This window comes from Vulpes vulpes, chromosome 6, assembly GCF_048418805.1.
Source record: "Vulpes vulpes isolate BD-2025 chromosome 6, VulVul3, whole genome shotgun sequence".
Lineage (NCBI taxonomy): Eukaryota > Metazoa > Chordata > Mammalia > Carnivora > Canidae > Vulpes > Vulpes vulpes.
Window position 1 is genome coordinate 42,734,071 of NC_132785.1, and position 19,569 is coordinate 42,753,639.

Below are 19,569 nucleotides of genomic sequence, written 5' to 3' on the forward strand. Positions count from 1 at the left end.
ATATTAATTCAGTTATATAGTATCAATTTGGAGATTTCAACATTCTAGTCATTTGTGCCAGGCCTCTTCATTCTAGAAGACTCTGATTCCAAACAGATGATCATTTATAGTGAACGGAATTCAGGATGAGTCACACACACACCTTTCTATTTATTTTTTAATTTAAAAAAATTTTTTTAAGATTTTATTTATTTATTCATGAGAGACACAGAGAGAGAGAGACAGAGGCAGAGACACAGGCAGAGGGAAAAGCAGGCTCCATGCAGGGAGCCTGATGTGGGACTCGATCCCACGTCTCCAGGATCATGTCCTGGGTTGAAGGCAGGTGCTAAACTGCTGAGCCACCTAGGGATGCCCCACCTTTCCATTTATCAAACCCCACTCCTCTAGGGAAGAATCAGTTGGCTTCATCCATTATAGTTTAGTAGCTGCAACATGAGAATTGGTATTTGTTCATGCATTCCAGTTAGTAGGAATATGGCCCTCATAGGGTGGGGGGCACTTATTTTCTAGTAGAGGAAACCAACTTAAAGTATAAATAAGTATAGGGGTACCTGGGTGGCTCGGTCTGTTAAGTGTGTGACTCTTGATTTCAGCTCAGGTCATGCTCTCAGAGTCCTGAGATCAAGCCCTGCATCAAGCTCTGAACTGGTGTGGAGCCTGCTTAAAATTCTTTCTCTCCTTTTCTCTCTCCCCGTTCCCACTTCTCAAAAAAAAAAAAAAAATTATAAATGAGTGGTTACTCTGCTAGTGAGAAAATATAGTATACTTTTTTGGGGATTGAGTATAAGTTAGAGGTTAAGTCTGATTTTTGCTTCCTGCAGTCATGTTATCATCCCATGTCTGATCAAGCTTTGCTAAATATTTAGTTAAATCCTCAGCAAACACTTGCTATGGGAACTTCTGATGTATGATTTCAGATTTTATATATTTGAAAATGACATTTATCCTTCCTATACTCTGTTACTTACAACTCCAACCATTTCCACAAATAGTTCTTTGAAAACCACTAAGAGAGAGAATTTTAAAATTAATACAGTTCAGCATCAGTACTGTCAAAATCACTTAATTTTTTAAAAAATTGGTCATTTCAGCTATAATTTAGAGCTCCTCCTCTTTGACCTCATTTTTATTTTTTTATTTTTATTTTTTTTTACCTCATTTTTAAAGAAATTATTTTTTAAATATCAGTGGAGGATGCAATTTCATAATCGCTGCATTTTAACTACTCAACCTGTGGACTTCTGCTTTCCTTCTCTTGTCCCTGTCTTCTAGTCCAGAAGACATCTCCTCCGTATTAAGCTAGTGGCTTTTTATTTCATTGTCCAAAATATTAGCTTATGTAAAAAAGTTCAGAACTATAGATTATTAGGGCTCAGTTCTTTGAAATGCCTAAGTTCTTGGGACCTCAAAGGTTTGATTTTAAAACTTGAAAGTTTTGGCTTTTTAAATTAAAAAGCAAAGTACATTTTGTTGACTTTTCCCTTCCCATAATTGATGGGGGAAAGAGATGTAGCATGAGAAGGGAAAAAAAACAGTTAATATAAAATACTATTCCTTCCAACAACTTATATTTTCATGCTTTTAAAATATGTTAAATATCTGGGTTTTCTCATAGTTAGTGAAGACATATATTTTATGTTGTTATATACCAAAGAGAAGACTGAAATAGGAAAACCAACCAAATTTAGTACATTTTTAATTAATAAGCAATCGATTAGCTTGTTAAAAGCCTCTGGCATTTATTTACAGGAAAGTAAGTAGTTAGTATCACTGTGATTTAGATGGCAAAGCTAGTAAAGGCTTTTAGGGATACTGCAAAAAGTGTGTGTTTGTGTGTGTGTGTGTGTGTGTGTGTGTGTATACCCATCACAACTTCTTGGATTTGAGTTATATAAAATTCATACCCTGTGAAAACTTGGATTCAAAAGAGTAAATTTGAACACTAGCATTCTTAAAAAAAAAAAAACTATAGTGTTTATCTTGATTGTTTGAAGAGTATTGAAAATCTATAAAAAATAAGCGGTGAAAATAAAAAAAAAAGTTCCATTCTAAAATTTCCACATAACAAATTATACCATTTATATTGGCATTTATTATGGATTTTTGGGTTTAATTGTTTTCTTTGTTTTCTTATTCAGAGAATTTATCAACAGCCTTCGACTGTACAGGACATTCTATGGAGGCCTGGCTGATGAGCTTTGTGTAAATGAATTAGCCGCTGCTGATGGGCTGCCGTGCTGGAATGGGGAAGATATAGTAAAAAGGTATTTTATGTGTAGTAGTATGTGAAAATACAATGGCTCCTTCATCCTTGCTTTCTTTTCCCAGGTCTTGAATGAACCACTTCAGTTTTAACTTTGCCACACAGGTTAGAGCGTACATCAATTTTGTCTCTTTAGTTAGAAATAGATTTGATCTTTTTTGACATTTTAAAAATGTGATAGCATTTTTAAATGTGTTTGAACATCCTTCCTTTCTACCTACCTCAGACCTACCAACAATCCCACTTTTTCAATAATATTTACCTTCTGTTCAATCCGTCTTGTATCTAGTAGCTCATTTTTTTTTGTTTAACTTTATGAGTTTTAGAAAGTGAAGAAATTCATTGAAATATGAATACCTGTGTAAAGATTCACTGATAGATGAATATGGGTCTCAGCGGTGTTAATATGTCCATCCTACAAGTGTCTCTTTGTTTGTGTGTGTGTATCTATGTAAGGCGGGGGTATGTCCATTTGTGTCTTGAAGCATTATTCATTTTTTTAAAGATTTATTTATTCATAAGAGAGAGAGAGAGAGAGAGAGAGAGAGAGAGGCAGGCAGAGACACAGGCAGAGGGAGAAGCAGGCTCCATGCAGGGAGCCCAACATGGGACTCGATCCCGGGTCTCCAGAATCACACCCTGGGCTGAAGGCGGCATTAAACCACTTAGCCACCGGGGCTGCCCCCATGTTTATGTTGTCAATTGTTCTCAAGCTCAGGAGTGAAATTTTACCTTTTATTCCTCATTGTCTAGAATTTCTTTGACATTTTCTTTTCCTTTGCTTCCTATAACTGATTGTACTCTGAAGTAATCTCCTGAGCTTGAGAAAGGCCTAAATTCTCCATAATGTATAACACTGGTCAATAATAACTGGCTGGAAATTGGTCTTTTGATTTTCCAATGCTGGTGATTCTATAGAATGTAGGCTTGGGTTGCCTACAAATGCCTACATTTGGATTTGAATGTTTTAGTATATTTTATTTTGAAAAATCTACAAAAAGAAAGATAGGGTGTTAAGTTTTCTGATTTACAAAAATGCCTACTCTGCATGAAGATAGGTAGTTTAGTTATCACAATAGTGATACATTTATTTAAAATATCATTAACCAAAAAAAAAATCATTAGCAAATTAAGCTTACCATAACAAACATATACTCCAATTAAATACATTTAAAAAAATAAAAACTGTTTACATATTTCTGTGTGACCATATTTATTATAGTTAAAGCTTATATTCCTGATACATTAAATGGTTATCTTGTAGTTTGTATCTGAATATCTCATAGAAATTCTTAGATTTTATAGAAAAAAATTACTAAAGACAAGAACATAATTAAATAAAATATTTGGCTGACATGGCTAGTGTTCTTTTTTCACTATGTTCTTTGGATGTTAGAATGTATTTTCTAAATTTATTTTTCTTGCTTTTATTCAGAGCACTGATAGTATGCCTAAAACTTTGAGATCTTATAGCTTTCATTTCAGCAAAAATTCTACCATTTAGATCTAACTAAATTATACTTTGGCTTCTGCTTTCTCTTTTCACCTTGTTCAAGCTGGAATTGAACTTTTTTGTGTATTAATGATTTTTCTACAAGGGCTAATGAGAATCCCACGGTGATTGATGAAATATTTAGTATATTATAAGGACATGTAATATATTGCATTGCATTATATCATCTCATTCTAGAGCTGCAAGAACCTTGGTGTCAACTTGTCCTACTTCTTTCGACTGTTTGGTCTGGAGTTTGTATAATAGGAAATGCTGTTGGGGAAATCAGTGATTTGGGAAAAGTTTTCAGAGGGATAGTATTTTCAACTCAATGAATATATTTTCTTCTATATCATATATTTCTTAAGACCTCATTCATGGTTTAGGAATTTAAAAAACTCATCTTTAGCAAGAATTCTCTATACAAAGCATCCGCAGTTCTAATAAAGAAAATAAGTGAATTTCGTTATTCTCATTTGCTTCCAGAGTATTCTCCCCTCCTGTCTGTCAGCCACTTCCAAGGGCACTGTTTGTCTCCACTCTCCTGAGAACAGCTTACACTTTGCCTTAATCTTCTCTGAAACACCCCTTGTACCTCATCACCTTAACTGCCATTTTCCTATCCATCCCAATTTCATGGGTTCACAACCCACTTGCACTTCTCTTGGCTCCCCTAGTAGCAGACAACCTCACCGCTGGCTCTCTAGCACCATCTCCAGGCTACTTCTAGTATGAACATTTCAGCCCTGATTATTTTCTCCTTCAGTCAAGGTTTTACAAGCATTATCTCATTTAATTCTCCCAAAACATGACTCCCTAATTGCTCCAAAACAAGCTGATTGGGTGGTATCTCTTTTCTATTTGACCTTGAGAAAACCCTCATGGATACTTGGCTTTTAAAAATATATATATTAAATTGTATTTTTATTTGTGGCTCAGACAATTCTTGATATAAACATATAGCAGGATTTTTTTCCCTTCAATGCAAAGTCAGTGCTAAAATCTAAATATCCATCATATCTGGTTAATTATGGTGTCTTCACTATGGAATATTAGGTGTTAGTCAAAAACAGTACATATTTTTATCTACTACTGTGGAGTAATTTCAAATAGATTATTTGAAAATAGATTATTATTATTTTTTTTTTTTTCAAATGAAAAGTATTTATTTTTATAAATGTTTTTCTCCAGCCAGTTTATCTCAAATTGCACTTAAGAAACAGAAAAAAAAAAAAAATCTGTAATTAATCCTGTGTAAAGTTAAAAACCAGTAGCTTCCATTTCTGGTTTTAGGTTATTACCATTAAATTATATTCTCTTGGTATAAAAATATTTTTCAAAAAGTCCCAAACATGTCAACAAGCCACAAACCTACTACCCACGTGTAACTGTGAACACGGCCAACACCGACAGATGTTGAAACAGGAAAGAGGTTTCTGGGGGGTCAACAGTTAAGAAGCAGTAGATGCCACAAGGAAAAAAGTCCCCAGGACACGGTCAATCTTAACTTGCAGCTCAGGACAACCTGCCATTTCGTGGTACACGTTTCACAATATTGACAAACAACAATCTGTTCTACATGATTGAAACCAGAGGAAAGCAGACAGTGTTTATGGGGAACAACTTACGAGAAGTGCCCCGGGGGTGATGCGCTGCCCAGTGCATATAAAATAGTTAAAAATAGTTAAAACTAGGATATTACGTATTTTACCAGCAGATCTGAATAAATAAAAAATAGCAATATTGGTTCTGCATAGAATATTTTTGAATACTTATATGAAAAGTAGTACTACACTTAAGTATTGAGGGGCTTTTTAAAAATTTGCATTGTATTTATGTTTCATGAGAACAGATGTTGCAGTGATGTTAGAATTACAGGCTGTTATTCTTCTTTTTATAATTCTTTTTTTGAAGTGAAAGTCCTATTTTTATATTCAATTTCTAACTAATTTGGATTTCTGTAGTAATTGTACTAGGTATAGTTTTGTCAAAGCATTAATGGATATGGTTAAATACTGAACTAGTGAATTTATCTAAGAAGACTTCAATATTAAGTCAAGTCCCAATAAATGCTGCAATGTTGAATTATTAGCTACTCTCTCCTTAAGAAAATAGGAAGTATTGCAATGATCACTATGTGAAGGCACTAAAATCCTCAAATAAAATACTCATTTCAGAGACCTGCACATTATTTGAGATAAATAATGCCCTTGAATTTTGAAGAAATGAATATCAAGTGAGTGTATGCCACATTTGGGGATAATAGTGTTTTTTTCCCTTTCTTACGATAGGTTATAATACTCATTGGATTCATTCTAGAGAAATTATGCCAAACATATCAATAGGATAAATTGGTAGCTGAGACTAAGTCTATCATTCATTATAAGAGCAAAGTGATTATTTTGGCAAGACTTCTTCTCCTGAAGGCATTTTTTAGGAGATGATTGATAAGATTATTTATGTGCACAGACATGCTGTCTGGAAGAATAGGAGAGCCATACTGATTGTTTCAATATTATGACAGTCCTATAAAATTGGGTGAAATCACCTTTGTGCTCATCCAAAGAGGTGGAATTCTTTTGTGATTGTAGATAAAAAAAAATCTCATATATATGTGGTACGTAAGAAGTATTTAATTTGTGAAACAAAAATCTATTTTAATTCAAGTGGTTTTAAAGACTGCATGCCTGTCATATACTCTACTGCTACGTTGAGTTCAGCAGTTCAAAGAATTTCTGGTTCAAGATGAAAATGTATGACTGAATTCCATGCAGCCTCTATTTCGTGAAGTCCCTCTTACCTACCCCTCCTGTCTCTTCATCATGAAACAAAATTGTTCTCTGAAAGGCATGTCAGTCTTTCTGTTCTCAGAGCTCTGTTCTCAGTTCTCTGTGATTACAAATTGATTGTTTGATGATTTGTGCTGGGCTTTCTGAGTACTGAAGTGCAGGTGACAGCTCCTTAATTACCAGAGCTTCCTTTTCCCTTCTGACTAATAGACAGATAATTCAGTTACTCTCCCCCAGTCTCCAGGAATTTATGACCTGCACAACAACTCTCAAACTAGCTAGTAGCTGTGAGGTATACTAGTATAATTAATAATCCACATGATTTCTACTTCATCTTGAGTTAGTTATTGTTCCTTAATGCTGCTTTCATAATTCAGTGTTTTCCTTTCAAACTCTTATGATAAGTTGCCCCTTCTCAACATAATATAATTGACTTTTAAAAAATCAGATAAAAATATAAGACTTTAGAGGTCTCTGAAACTTCATGCTTATCTATTATCAGATTTCCAGACAATGATAGTTTTCCTGGAAATTATAGATAGATAGATGATAGATAGATAGATGATAGATAGATAGATGATAGATAGATAGATAGATAGATAGATAGATAGATAGATAGATAGATATCTGAATGTATCTGTCAATTTATTTTGTGATACAAAGCTACAAGCTGATCCCTGTATGCTCCTCTTTGGTTCATACCTCTCTTTAAAAACCTTACATTTTTAAAAAAATTTTCATTGAAGTGTCAATATAGTATTTTGTAACTTCAGTTTTTTTTCCTTTACATTATCTATCTGAAATGCTACTTCATCTTCAGTCTCTCTTCTTCTTCCTGACCTTGCTGCTTTCAACTATATTTTATTTATTTTTTCAAACACCTGGCCTGGTTTGCAAATGTTAGGGACTACAAAGCAGTCAGATCTCAGGATTATTCTGATTTTCATTAATGCAACAACTAGTTGCTTTTCCTGCATTGCAAAGGCAGTATGTTCTTCGTGAATTAAACAACAATCTGTTTTATATTTCTTTTTTTTTCCATTGCAATTTCTGTCTATTCAATTGGGTTTCTAATATTGTTGAAATATACCTTCATAATAATCATCATACCTATGGCCCATCTGATTTGGTTCAGAATTCAAAGCGGCTTAGGAGATGTGGTTAGGGGATGCCCCCAACGCTTCTTCATCACAGAAGCTACCTTGGGCCCTGAATTTCCCACTATTTAATGGAATGATTTTCAACTACATCATTTTCTCCAGGTAACTGTCCATGCCGGCTTTGCCAAACTCCCACTTTCATCTTGAGTTATCATGGAATGAGACTCATTTGCGTTTGGTCGTAACCTCTAACTCCACCATGACACCTATAATATTTTTTGCATTTGTATGCCATATATTTTCTCTCTTCTTATCTACTGCAATTTCTTTTATAACAGAACTCTTGTATTACTGGACAGGTTAAGAATGATTAGTATCACTGAACACCTATCAGTAATTTTTTAAAGAAAAGAGGACTCTGAAGAACAGGAATTTTTTTACAGGTTATTGAAAACTAAGAGATTTGGGAATTGGAAAGGTGACTTGGTGATAATACTTTGGTGGGGGAATACTTTGGTGTGCGTTCAAAACTGAGTGCTGAAAGATGAGAAGAAAAAGGATGAGACATAAGAGTTTCTGCCTATGGCTGACTCAAGATGTTGGTTACTTGATTTTCTAACTTAATCATTATGTGAACTTCCACAGACATTTTTGGGAAACCAGAGTCTAAAGAACTCTAAGAAGCCTAGGTGTTCTGGGTTAGAGACATATTAGGTGTGACTGTCTTTATCACAGACAGAGAAGGCATCTAGGTTGGGGTGTATAAAAGAGCCAAAGTCTACCTAAGGTCAAAAGCCTGAGTTTATAATCCTCAGTAATGGATGACCTGAAATACTTCTGTTCTTTTGTAAGACAAATAAAAAATTATGGTTTTAGATATATTAAGGGGAACTGTCCAATCTGTCCAATTCATCCTATTGTAGAATACACATTTTTGGTCCCACAGGACAAATGCAGATGTGGCTGATGTGTCAGCTTTGCAGATGTCTTGGTTGTATGATCTCACTCTGCCTTACTCTAGCTCACTTGCTTGGCAAATAATTTTTCTTTAAATGGTGCTCGAAGTAGTTTGATACTATAGAAAATGACATAAATGGTAGCAAGGGGATGCACTTTTTATCCACTTTGCTCCAAGTCCTGACATTCCTAACTAGCATTAGAAAACCTAGGAAAATGCCTGTTTTTTCTCAGGTCAGTATACATATTTTGGCCTTTTCTAAAAATGCTCTATTAATTTGGTCACTGAATGTTATCCCATCTTCTGAACTGAGATGTTACTTCTGAATCCCTCTTCACTGGCTGACTGGCTTAGTAGCCTCCTGTCTCCTGTTAAGTGTGTGATCATTACATTCAGGGAACTGGACTCAGAAGGGTGAGAACGGGAGCTGCTTCATTAAAACCCACTCAGAAGGCTCCTCTCTATCTTATCACTTAGAATGAAATCACGGCCAATTCTCAAAACCCTTTGGTCACTGATAGTGTCTAAAGGTCATTTTTTTTTTTTTTTTGTCATCAGTCCCATAACCAGTGTAAATTCCCATAAAAAGTCTAAATTATGTAACAAAAAAAATCTAGTCCAACTTAATAATCAAAATTCAAACTGGTCATTTCTCCCCCTTCCTCAGTTGGGTACTAAGTCACTCTAGGAGGTGCCTATAGTGAGGAGTGAACCACCTCATGTTTTCCTCATCTATTTGCCAGCCTTATGTTCTCCTTGACCTCCAGGCAATGTTTCAGACTCTCCTTTGCTTGGAGTTTGGGAAAGAAGTGAGAGAGAAGAGGTAAGAGAAAGGAATGCTCTTTTTGACTGATAATTTTGTATTTCTCATTACTGAATTCTAGCTTGGCAGGTATTAAGAACTCATAGTGTAAGAGTTTGTGTGCTCAAGACAATGCTTCCTCTCTATTTTTCTTCCTCTGACAGTAAACCTCTGGCTCCTTTCTGCTGAGATCTTCTGGTGGGGTCTTTTCTCCAACATGGTCTTCTCTAGACCATAGAAATGTTGCTTCTAAAAAAAAGAAAGAAAGAAAGAAAGAAATGTTGCTTCTCTCTCTAGCTTTTGGTGGAGGAAGTACAGCCTATACCCAGTGTAGCTGCCTCTCTTTACTCTGCTGCTAGGCAAGGAACTTCCTCTACAAGCATGGGGTACCATTCTTAGGCATAGATCTACTACCAGTTCCTTTTATTTCTTTTTTTTAAAGATTTTATTTATTTATTTGAGAGAGAGAAAGCAGGAATAGGGGGAGGGAAAGGCAAACTCCCCACTGAGCAGGGAGCCTGACAGGGGACTCGATCCCAAGATCCCATGACCATGACCAGAGCTAAAGGCAGACACTTTAATGGACTGAGCCACTCAGGCACCCCAGCTAGTCCTTTTAATCTTTCAAATGCGAAGGATCCCTAAAGCCTCTCTCAGTTAGGATGAATGAATGTGAGAATGCCACAACTGTCCAACACATTTCTTCAAAGAAATTCTCTCCCTCAGCCTCTTCAACCTCAATCCTTTTATACAATTAAGGTGGATTTGAAGATGATGAACTGCAAACAGTTTTTAGTCATCTAGTTTTTGTATCTAGCACCTGAGTTTGGAATCCCATCTATTGTCTTATTCTTGGCTATTTTAAAGAAAGCCATTTTAGCATCCTTTTGCATGCAGTTGGAACTGGTGTATACAAGACAGAAAACTAGATTCCATGTTCAAGATACTGCAGTAGACCTTGAATGATATGCAAAGGTAAGACATTGTCCCCACCTCTGAGGGGCTTAGAATCTAAAAACAAGTAGGGAACATGTTCACAATATATACACAGCAGAACAGATGCTGTGAAGTAAGGGAGACCAAAAAAATCTCACAAACTTTCAGATACAGGATGGAAATCTCATTTGATTGAGGGCATTCAAAAAGTATTTAATAAAAGAGACAATATATGATATGAGTCTCCATTTATTCATTTTTTCCTATTCATTCATTTAAAATAACTTCTTTAAAATATTTATGGATGAGATTAGATGTTGTCTGGGAGTTGCTTTTAAAATAATTCAGTGAATGGGGAGAAGAGGGTCATGCTATATATAAAACAGGGTTTTCTGTGTGAGGATAATCATGGGAGCCATATTATGGGTACAAGGCCGCTTATTCTCTGTATTTGTATATGTTTGAAAATTCTATAATAAAACAAAAGCACAAAAATGATTAAGACATAAAGAAATTACATTGTCAAGTAGCTACTCTGTCACATTGTTCTCAGAGACACATGAGCTATCTCTCATCAGATTAGGATATAGAGGAGACATAGAACAAATAATTACAAGTGTGAATAGTTTGCAGAATCTTTAAGGTTGGATGGAATTTTAATCAGCAGACCTGGAAGAATGAAGAGTAGGAACAAATGCAGTCTCGAAAGAAATACTTCAACTTTGGTGGCGTATTAATTGCACTATTCCTATTTGTGGATAACCTTTTTTTGATTATTTTTTCTTCTTCTTAACGGTCTCATTTGAGCTTCATGGCATGTCCTATTTATTATTAAGCCTTCCTTTGTCCATTATACCGGCCATTCATTCAGAAAGCTCTTAAAGCCCAGATATTACGAATGTTAGGCTCAGGAGCCAGCCTACTAAGGTTTTTCGTAAAAATTAGCCACTTACTAGTAAAATGAATTCAGGCAAATTCGTTAACCACTAACTGTATCAGTTATGCTATTTTAAAAATGTGGCTGACATTAATACCCATCTCATTTGAGAATTAAATTTTAATTACAGAAACAATTTAGAGTACTAGCTATCACATAGGAAATATTCAACAAGTGTTAAATCTTCATATTATTAGGCACTATATACTCATGTAATTCAGTAGGAATGAAACTCTATTGGATTCAACTTCTCTCTTCATTGGATAAATTCTAACATGGATCAGAAGACTTGAACTTGGAAAATGAAGATATGTATGGAGGCTAGTTTATGAGTCAGTAAAAAATAATATTAGGGGTCTTGGTTTGGGATTTGGAGATAGTCCCTTATTAATATTTTAATGATATTATTTAATATCTTAAATGACAATTTCATTGAGGTTGTAAGTAAAAAATATACATCTTAATAGGCAGTTTGTCAAATACTGTAACTGTAGAGCGTTATTGTCTGACTTGTACCCGCTCAACATATCAGTTTTCATAAGGGATCACTAAAAGTTAAGATACAAAGAAAACGCATTATAAAATAAAAACATTTTACTCCTAAGCAGTAGTTTGGGAATATTCAGTCACTCACTGAGCATCTTAGGGTTGATCATTAATGAACTTTCAGTTGACTGGAAATAAATCTCCGAAGCCATACTAAATTTCAGTATGTCACCCACCAGATTGTTTTGGTGATATGACAGTTTTAAGGCTGCTACACTTTTAGCTATTTCTTTCCATCCATTGAATTCCCAGAGGAAACACATATTGTGAACAGAATCCCTAGAACAAAATGAGATTGAACATCAGCCATCACTGTGTCTCTACTCAGTTTCTAGCCAGACCTACAATAGTACACATATTTTTAACCTGTTCATTTGTTTCCATCAGGGATTGTGTGTAGAGGAAGATTTAAAAAAAAGATAGCAAGATAAAAGTTTACTAAAGTGGAAACCTAAAGGACCTTTACCCATCTGTTTGGCACAGAAGTTGTTATCTCTTTGGGGTTACGGATTTCATCTCAGTTCCATAGACGTGTGACTTCCAGATTGTGTTATTGCAAAACAGCAGCCGTCTAAAAGGCCTCCAGGATGCCTATACCTATTTTAGCCGGATCAGTTCCTTATTTATCCTTCATTTTCATATTGAGCTTACATGTGAGAAACTGTTCCCTATTCAGTGAAATAGGTGTAAGTTTGTTAAACTATAAAGAGGACACATAGTTTTTCTTAGTCTAGTCCTGTATTTCCACAACATAGCATATAAATTCATCAACGAATGATTATATTTTAAAATAAAATGCCAGAAGAGAGATGAGAGAGAACAGTCATTTATTCATATACTTTCCTCTTCAAATAGACTCCTGTAGAGTCTCATAAATTTTATTAGAACATCTCATCAGTTATCAGCACATTTTATTGCCCGACCAACAAAATCCTTATTTTTTGATGTATTTTTCCAGGTAAATTATTTAAACTTTGTTAGATATTGTTGAAATGGGTTTCCAAAATCTGATTTGAACTTACATGCATGTTAATGAACGTCACATACGAAGAATATTGACCTTTATGTTTTGACGTATCTAATTAATATAATTAATTATTTCATTGTTCTGAAGATTTCATTTTCTCATAACTATACTAAAATGAGGAAATGTTTCAAGATTTTTGTTGTTGTTTTCTTTTCCTGGGGAAATAGATGAATGCAAATTCTTTTGAGTATTTGTTTGTATAACTTAACAAAGTTCTGTCTTTAATCAGCTGTATATGTAATGGCAGCCATAATGAGTTCCAGATATAAATCTTTCAGGCATTGAATAAAAAATATAAGAGTCTTACAATCATGGAGGAAATGAGTCTCAAGTTTGGAAAGTAGCTTAAAAGTTAGTCCATTCTATACAGTACAAAACTCTAAAGAATGGTTGGGAGAAGGGAAAATGTAATAAGAAAATTTTGTGCTCTATACACTTTGAGGTAATGCTTGCATTTTTTATAACATGACCACATTATTATAATCAGAAAAATGGTGCTTTCATCTTAAGAGATACAATACATTTTTTGGGTTTCCTCTATCATATCAGCCAATTTTTAACCTGAACTGGTAATTTGCTATACACTTCTTTCCCCCATTCTATACTGTTCTGACAGCAAGAAAGCCTTCCTTTCCTATAAATTGAAGACTCATTGCTGTTGGTAATGTATTAATACATGATGTGTGATGTAAGCATACTCCTATAAATTTCATACAAATTAAATATGAAATGACAGTTATGCATTGGATGAAACATTGGCCCTATTTCGTATTACTCTAGACAAAATCTAGACATTTTTAGGTATACTGGATCATTAAATCAACAGCATTTTGGATAATATATTTAAATTATTTTGCATCAAACAAAATTAATATCTTCTTTTAGTTAGCATGGAATATTTAAATATAAAGAGTACTGCAAAATAGTAAAATATGTTTGGTGCTATTGGTTTATTAGTCAGTCACTGACATCTAATTTGAAGTCACATTTCTTAATTGGGACACATGGTTCTTCAGAGGTAAGAAGCGACGCATGGCAGGGCAGGAGCCACAGCATCAATGGAACCTGCAGTGATTGGACCTCCTCCAGCTCCCCAGCAGAGCCAGCGCAGCCAGGGGCCTGCCGCCGGGATGGCTATTGGTTTTTTTTTTTTTTTTTTTTAATTTTATTTATTTATTTATTTATGATAGTCACAGAGAGAGAGAGAGGCAGAGACACAGGCAGAGGGAGAAGCAGGCTCCATGCACCGGCAGCCCGACGTGGGATTCGATCCCGGGTCTCCAGGATCGCGCCCTGGGCCAAAGGCAGGCGCCAAACCGCTGCGCCACCCAGGGTTCCCGGCTATTGGTTCTTAAAGCTCCTTCAGGCAGAAACAGAGTGGCTGTAGGGCTGGTGCTACCAGATGGGCAAGGAGACCAAAGAGAACAACCTCTCTGAAGAAGTCTTAGGAAAAGTCCTCAGTGCTGTGGGCAGTGCCAAGCTACTAATACCCCAGAAGTTCCAGAAGTTCCAGGACCTCTGTGAGCAAAACCTGAACCCTGAAGCCAACCCACCTCCAACAGCCCAGGACCTGGCAAGGTTCTGGGACCTGCTACAGCTGTCCATTGAGGACATCAGCATGAAGTTTGACGAACTCTACCACCTCAAGGCCAACAGCTGGCAGCTGGTGGAAACCCCCGAGAAGAGGAAGGTGAGCATGAAGCAGTGTGGAGGGGAAGTCCAGGGACAAACTCTGGTCGGCACTAACGCTGCCCACATCGGTCAGTGCTGCTTGGCTCCTTCTCTGTGTGTCGTCTTTGAGCTGGGGGCTCATGTTCATCAGTGCGCGGGGTCCACGCTGGACTCTCGTCTAGCATGCCACTCGCTCTGTTCAGTCGAAGCTGCCCCAGAAGCATGCCATCCTGCCCTGCATGTCCAGAAGTGGGGCTCCTAGGAGACCATGCCTACAGCCCTGAGCACTCATACAGACGTGGCTGTTGGGACTTTGGAGGCAGAAAAACAGTCCTCCTGGGGCCAGCCTCTAACATGAGGAATTGGATTCCTTATGTAAAACCATGGCATCCAGTCGCCCCTGTGGTTATTGGAAGAAAAAAAAATGGGCATAGAGTAATGTATTAGGTATATTAGTTAGGGTTATCCCGAGAAATAGAACTAGTGGTATCAGTAGTATCTATCTATCATCTATCTATCTATCTATCTATCTATCTATCTATCTATCATCTATCTATCTATCTATCTATCATCTATCTATCTTTCTATCATCTATATAGAGAAATTTTGAGGAATTAGCTTATGTAGTCATGGAGGCTGGCAAGTCTTAGGTTTTTAGGGCAGGCTGACTGGCTGGAGATTCTGATAGAAGCTGATATCTTAGTCTTGAGTCCAAAAGCCATCTGGAAGTAGAATTCCTTCCTCTCTGGAGACCTCAGTTTTCCTCTCAAGGTCTTCAAATGATTGGACAGGCCCCACCCACACCGTGGAGGTAATTTGCTTTACTTAAAGTTTGTTTTAAATGTTATTCACACTTGGGGAAATTTGAGTGGCTCAGTTCGTTAAGCTTCCAACTCTTGATTTCATCTCAGGTCATGATCTCAGGGTTGTAAGACCGAGCCCGACATGCAGCTCTGTGCTGGGCATAGAGCCTGCTTTGAATTCTCTCTCTCCCTCTCGTCCTCCCTCAGATCACTCTCTCTCTCTGTTTCTCTCTCAAAATTAATTAATTAATTAAAATAAATGTTAATCACATCTAAAAAATACCTTCACAGCAACCTGTAAACTAGTGTTTGATGAAACTATTGGGTACCATAATTATATCCAAGTTGACACACAAAATTAACCATCACAAGTAATATTCTAGGTGATGAATGAGAGGGCAAGTTAATGCTGTTTTGGAGCTGCTATTCTAGAGATGGATGTGGAGGAGGCTGTGTTCTAGTAAATCTTCAGGGAAAACTCTGGAGGAATCATATTTAAGCTGAAAAATGTGGGAAGATCTTGTTTTTCCAAATAGAGAGAATATCATATTTCATGTGTCTGAGGAACAGAAGAAGAACCAGCATGCACAACAGAGAGATATGAAGGATGTGGAAGAATTGTCTGTAAGGAGACTGTTGATGGGACAAGTGACTGCTCACAGAGGTCAGGGGAGAAGTTTGGATCTTATTCTAGGTACTTTGAGAAGTAATTGCAGGTATCAAGCCAAGACTCATATCATCTGGATGCTTTATGGAGAGTAATTTTGAATATAAAGTTGAGAGAAAAACAATACAATCATAATGGTTCATATTGGCTAATCTGTGCGTGGTGTGTGTGAAAGAGGAAAAATGATAAAGAGAAAGAAATGGCACATGTACCTCTAAAGAATAAAAAGTTATCCATAGTGAATGAAAACCTTTCATATTTGTGTTATCTGGGAAATGTCAGTCTTATTGCAGAGCAATGCATACCACAAGGAAACTACAAGCATATAACTACACTGAGGATAAAACATGCACAACATATATCACAGAGAGACTCCCCCTTCCCTCCCCATTGAAGTGTTCCTCAAATGAATTAGAAAAACACTAAAAATCTAATAGAAGAGTAGACAAAATACATGAATAGACAGATCGTAGAAACTTATCAGGGGCTCTTAAACATATGAACAAATACCCTCAGCTGTACAAATTAAAGAATTTCTAACACAAATCAAATAAAAGCAAATTAGATTTTAAAATTTGTTGTTTTAAAAATAAATAAATAAAATAAAATAAAATTTGTTGTTTTCACTTATGTTAAAAAGATAATTAGATTTGATAATTAACAGTAATGACCAAGGTGTGGAGAAAAAGGTATTTCAATCCTATAATAGGAGGGGCAATCATTTCTACATCTTTGAAGGGCAATTGGACAAAATCTGTCAATATTTCAAATGCATATGACCTTTGAATCAATTTTTTAACATTTAGAATTTATCCTTTGGTTTACTCATATATGTGAACAAAAGAGCATTGCATAGTTTATGGTAGCATAAGGTATGGATGACAAAAATGCCTGTTAATAGAGAATAGAGAAATAATTAATAGCTATGGTATATTCAAAAACAGAATATAACATAGATTTTTAAAAAGAAAGAGGTAGCCATTCAAGTAGTGAGATGGAAATAGCTAGAGAAGAAGTGGGCTGGAGTATATTTATAGGAAGAAATAAATGATTGCTTATATTTCCATGTGTTTCACAATTTACTTACCATGTGCTTTCAGTTCTAGTCTAAAAAAATAAAAGTAAAATTTTCCATGTAAAACATTAAAAGAAAATTATCTGTCTTTCTGAAATACAGAAAGATATGTTACTTAAGAACAATATCTTGAAAAGCCTATGGATCAAATGAAAGTAAATTGGCCAATAAAATAAAAGCAAATAAAAATTTCCTAAATAATTTTTAATGTTAAGGTTTAGAATTATTTGAGAAACCATTGCATGAAACACGAAGAAAATGGTACCTTTTGCCCTGAAGGCCAAACCAGTGGTTTGGAGATTAAAAGATGTTGGGGCAGACTAGCACTGCCTCAAAACTGCCTCTCCCCACTAACTGGGGAGATCCCCACTAACTGGGAGATCCCAGTCAATTTGGGATCTCAAACCCAACCCGGTTCTCACCTCTCACACCTCAGATAAGGAGATGTTCTTTGGACTGAATGTGTTCTCTCCAAAGTCATATGTTGAAACCTAACCTCTAGTGAGATGATATCAGGAGGTAGGGCTTTTGGGAGGTCATGAGACTCTTCCTTCAAGAATGGGATTAGCTTTGACCAGAGACCCCAGAGAGATCCCTCACGCCTTCCCCCATGTGAGGACACAGTGAAAAGATGACCAGGACTCAACCTCTCCGCAGACACTGCATATGCTGGCAGTGTCCTTGATCTAGAATTTCCCAGCCAACAGAACTGTGAGAAATAAATGTGTGTTATCTATAAGCTCCCCCAGTCAATACTGTTTCTGTTAAGCAGCCCCACTGGAGTAAGATAGATTGGATAGAGATAAGGAGAGAACTTGGTGATTGTTAGTGAGGGTTTTTCTTGCCTCTTTAGTGATTTTATTACAGTTCCTGCAGTATCCTACCAGAATGAATAAATTTATCACGTAGATGGTTTATTATATTTTAAAGTAAAATGGAAGAGAGATGTGGCATAATATTCATACTGGAAATTTATGCAGAGGGAGCATGTGTGTAGTATGATAAAAAATTAAGTTACTCCCAGATATTGAAAAGGCATGGGAAGATATTTGGCAATTGGATAGAATTATAAAGTTTATCTAAGTTTCTTTATACTGGTACATAATTGATTATACATTTGCTTTTATTTTCTGAAATTTATATATTGGCTTGCCTTATTATTTTATCTAAGTGCTTTACTTCCCCCCCCAAAAAAGTTTTTTTTTTTTAAATTCATCTAATTAATTGCTCAAGAAGAAAGGTTTGTTTGTTTTTCATGTCAGCTAACTCCAGTAAGGAAGAAAGATGTTTATTTAAGAGACATATTAATTACATTATGTAAAGACTTCACCTGGAAGAAGATGTGGGAAAATATAGTTAAAAACAAATGCAATGTGACACTTCCTAGAGGAAACGACGGACAAACATATGTTGTGTGTGTGTGTGTGTGTGTGTGTGTGTATATATATATATATATATATATATATATATATATATATACTTAGTGCATTTAGTTCTCCCAATTTTTAGGCCCCCACTCCAGACTTTTATTGAATCAGACACCTGGTGTGGGGCCCAGGAATCTGAGCTCTCCAGATGATTCTGCTGACCAATCAAGTGTGGTATCACAATTTAATAATGTTCATTTTTTCTATGATTTTAGACTTTTAAAATAGGAAAGAACCCATTTCCCTCCTAAGGAAGTTTAGATTTCATAATGTGATAAACCTTATTGTAGAAATAATGTGATTCTTGTTTGGATAAAGATTTTAGAGCAGACTTGGTATCTGATAGTATTCCATTTTGATATACAGAGCACCTTCTACATAATGAATTTTGCATATCAAATGGCTGAAGCCTTTACACAGCCAGAATTTTAAGTATTGCATATTCTGGAAGAAAAGCATTGATCAAATTCTTCTTAGATATTTAGTATTACCGATGGAAATTAATTATTTAAACCTTATTTGGATCTGTAGCAGTGCTCCAGAGGTAAGGCTTTTGAAAATCACTGCTCTTTCATGCAAATATACAAAATACAATATATAGAGTTTTGCATAGTAATGAATACTTTGGGATTTCTAAATACTGACCATAATAGACTGCTGAGTAACTGCAAATAAATATAAGGTTGATACCAATCATACTTGTTCCTAGTATAATATATCCAGAAAAAAAATCTGGAAGGAAAACTCATGAGTTATTAATGATAGCATTATTTAATTTAAAAGAAATGTTAGGAATGAAACAGATCATCTCTAGACAAGGTTGAATATATATAATTTTTAGTGTATGTATTTTGGATGAAGATTCTGTTTGAAACACCATGTTTTCAAAATCATCTGGTTCTGCAGTTTTTAAATATTCTCTGGCCAAAAGTTCCATGCCTGGCCCAAACCCTCAGATTAAACTATCTGTAGGTTGTAAAAGCTTCAGAACTGGGCAGCTAATTAGGAATTTATTCATGCAAGATGCAAGTCAGCTTCTCTTTGGGACTCTATCCAAATCAGCATAGCAAGCC

The 19,569-nt window shown here is 35.6% G+C and overlaps 1 protein-coding gene across 5 annotated transcripts in view; it reads left to right on the plus strand.

The window, feature by feature from the left end:
• Positions 1-19,569, plus strand: part of GPC5 (glypican 5) — a 1,340,252-nt gene that overhangs the window by 317,158 nt on the left and 1,003,525 nt on the right. For all 5 annotated transcript variants that reach the window (XR_012002022.1, XR_012002021.1, XR_012002023.1 and 2 more), the window contains exon 5: positions 2,142-2,267. Coding sequence is in view for 2 of the 5 variants with exons in the window: in XM_072760855.1 (XP_072616956.1) it covers positions 2,142-2,267 (126 nt within the window). In the remaining 3 variants the exon portion in view is untranslated. The remainder of the gene's footprint in view (positions 1-2,141; positions 2,268-19,569) is intronic.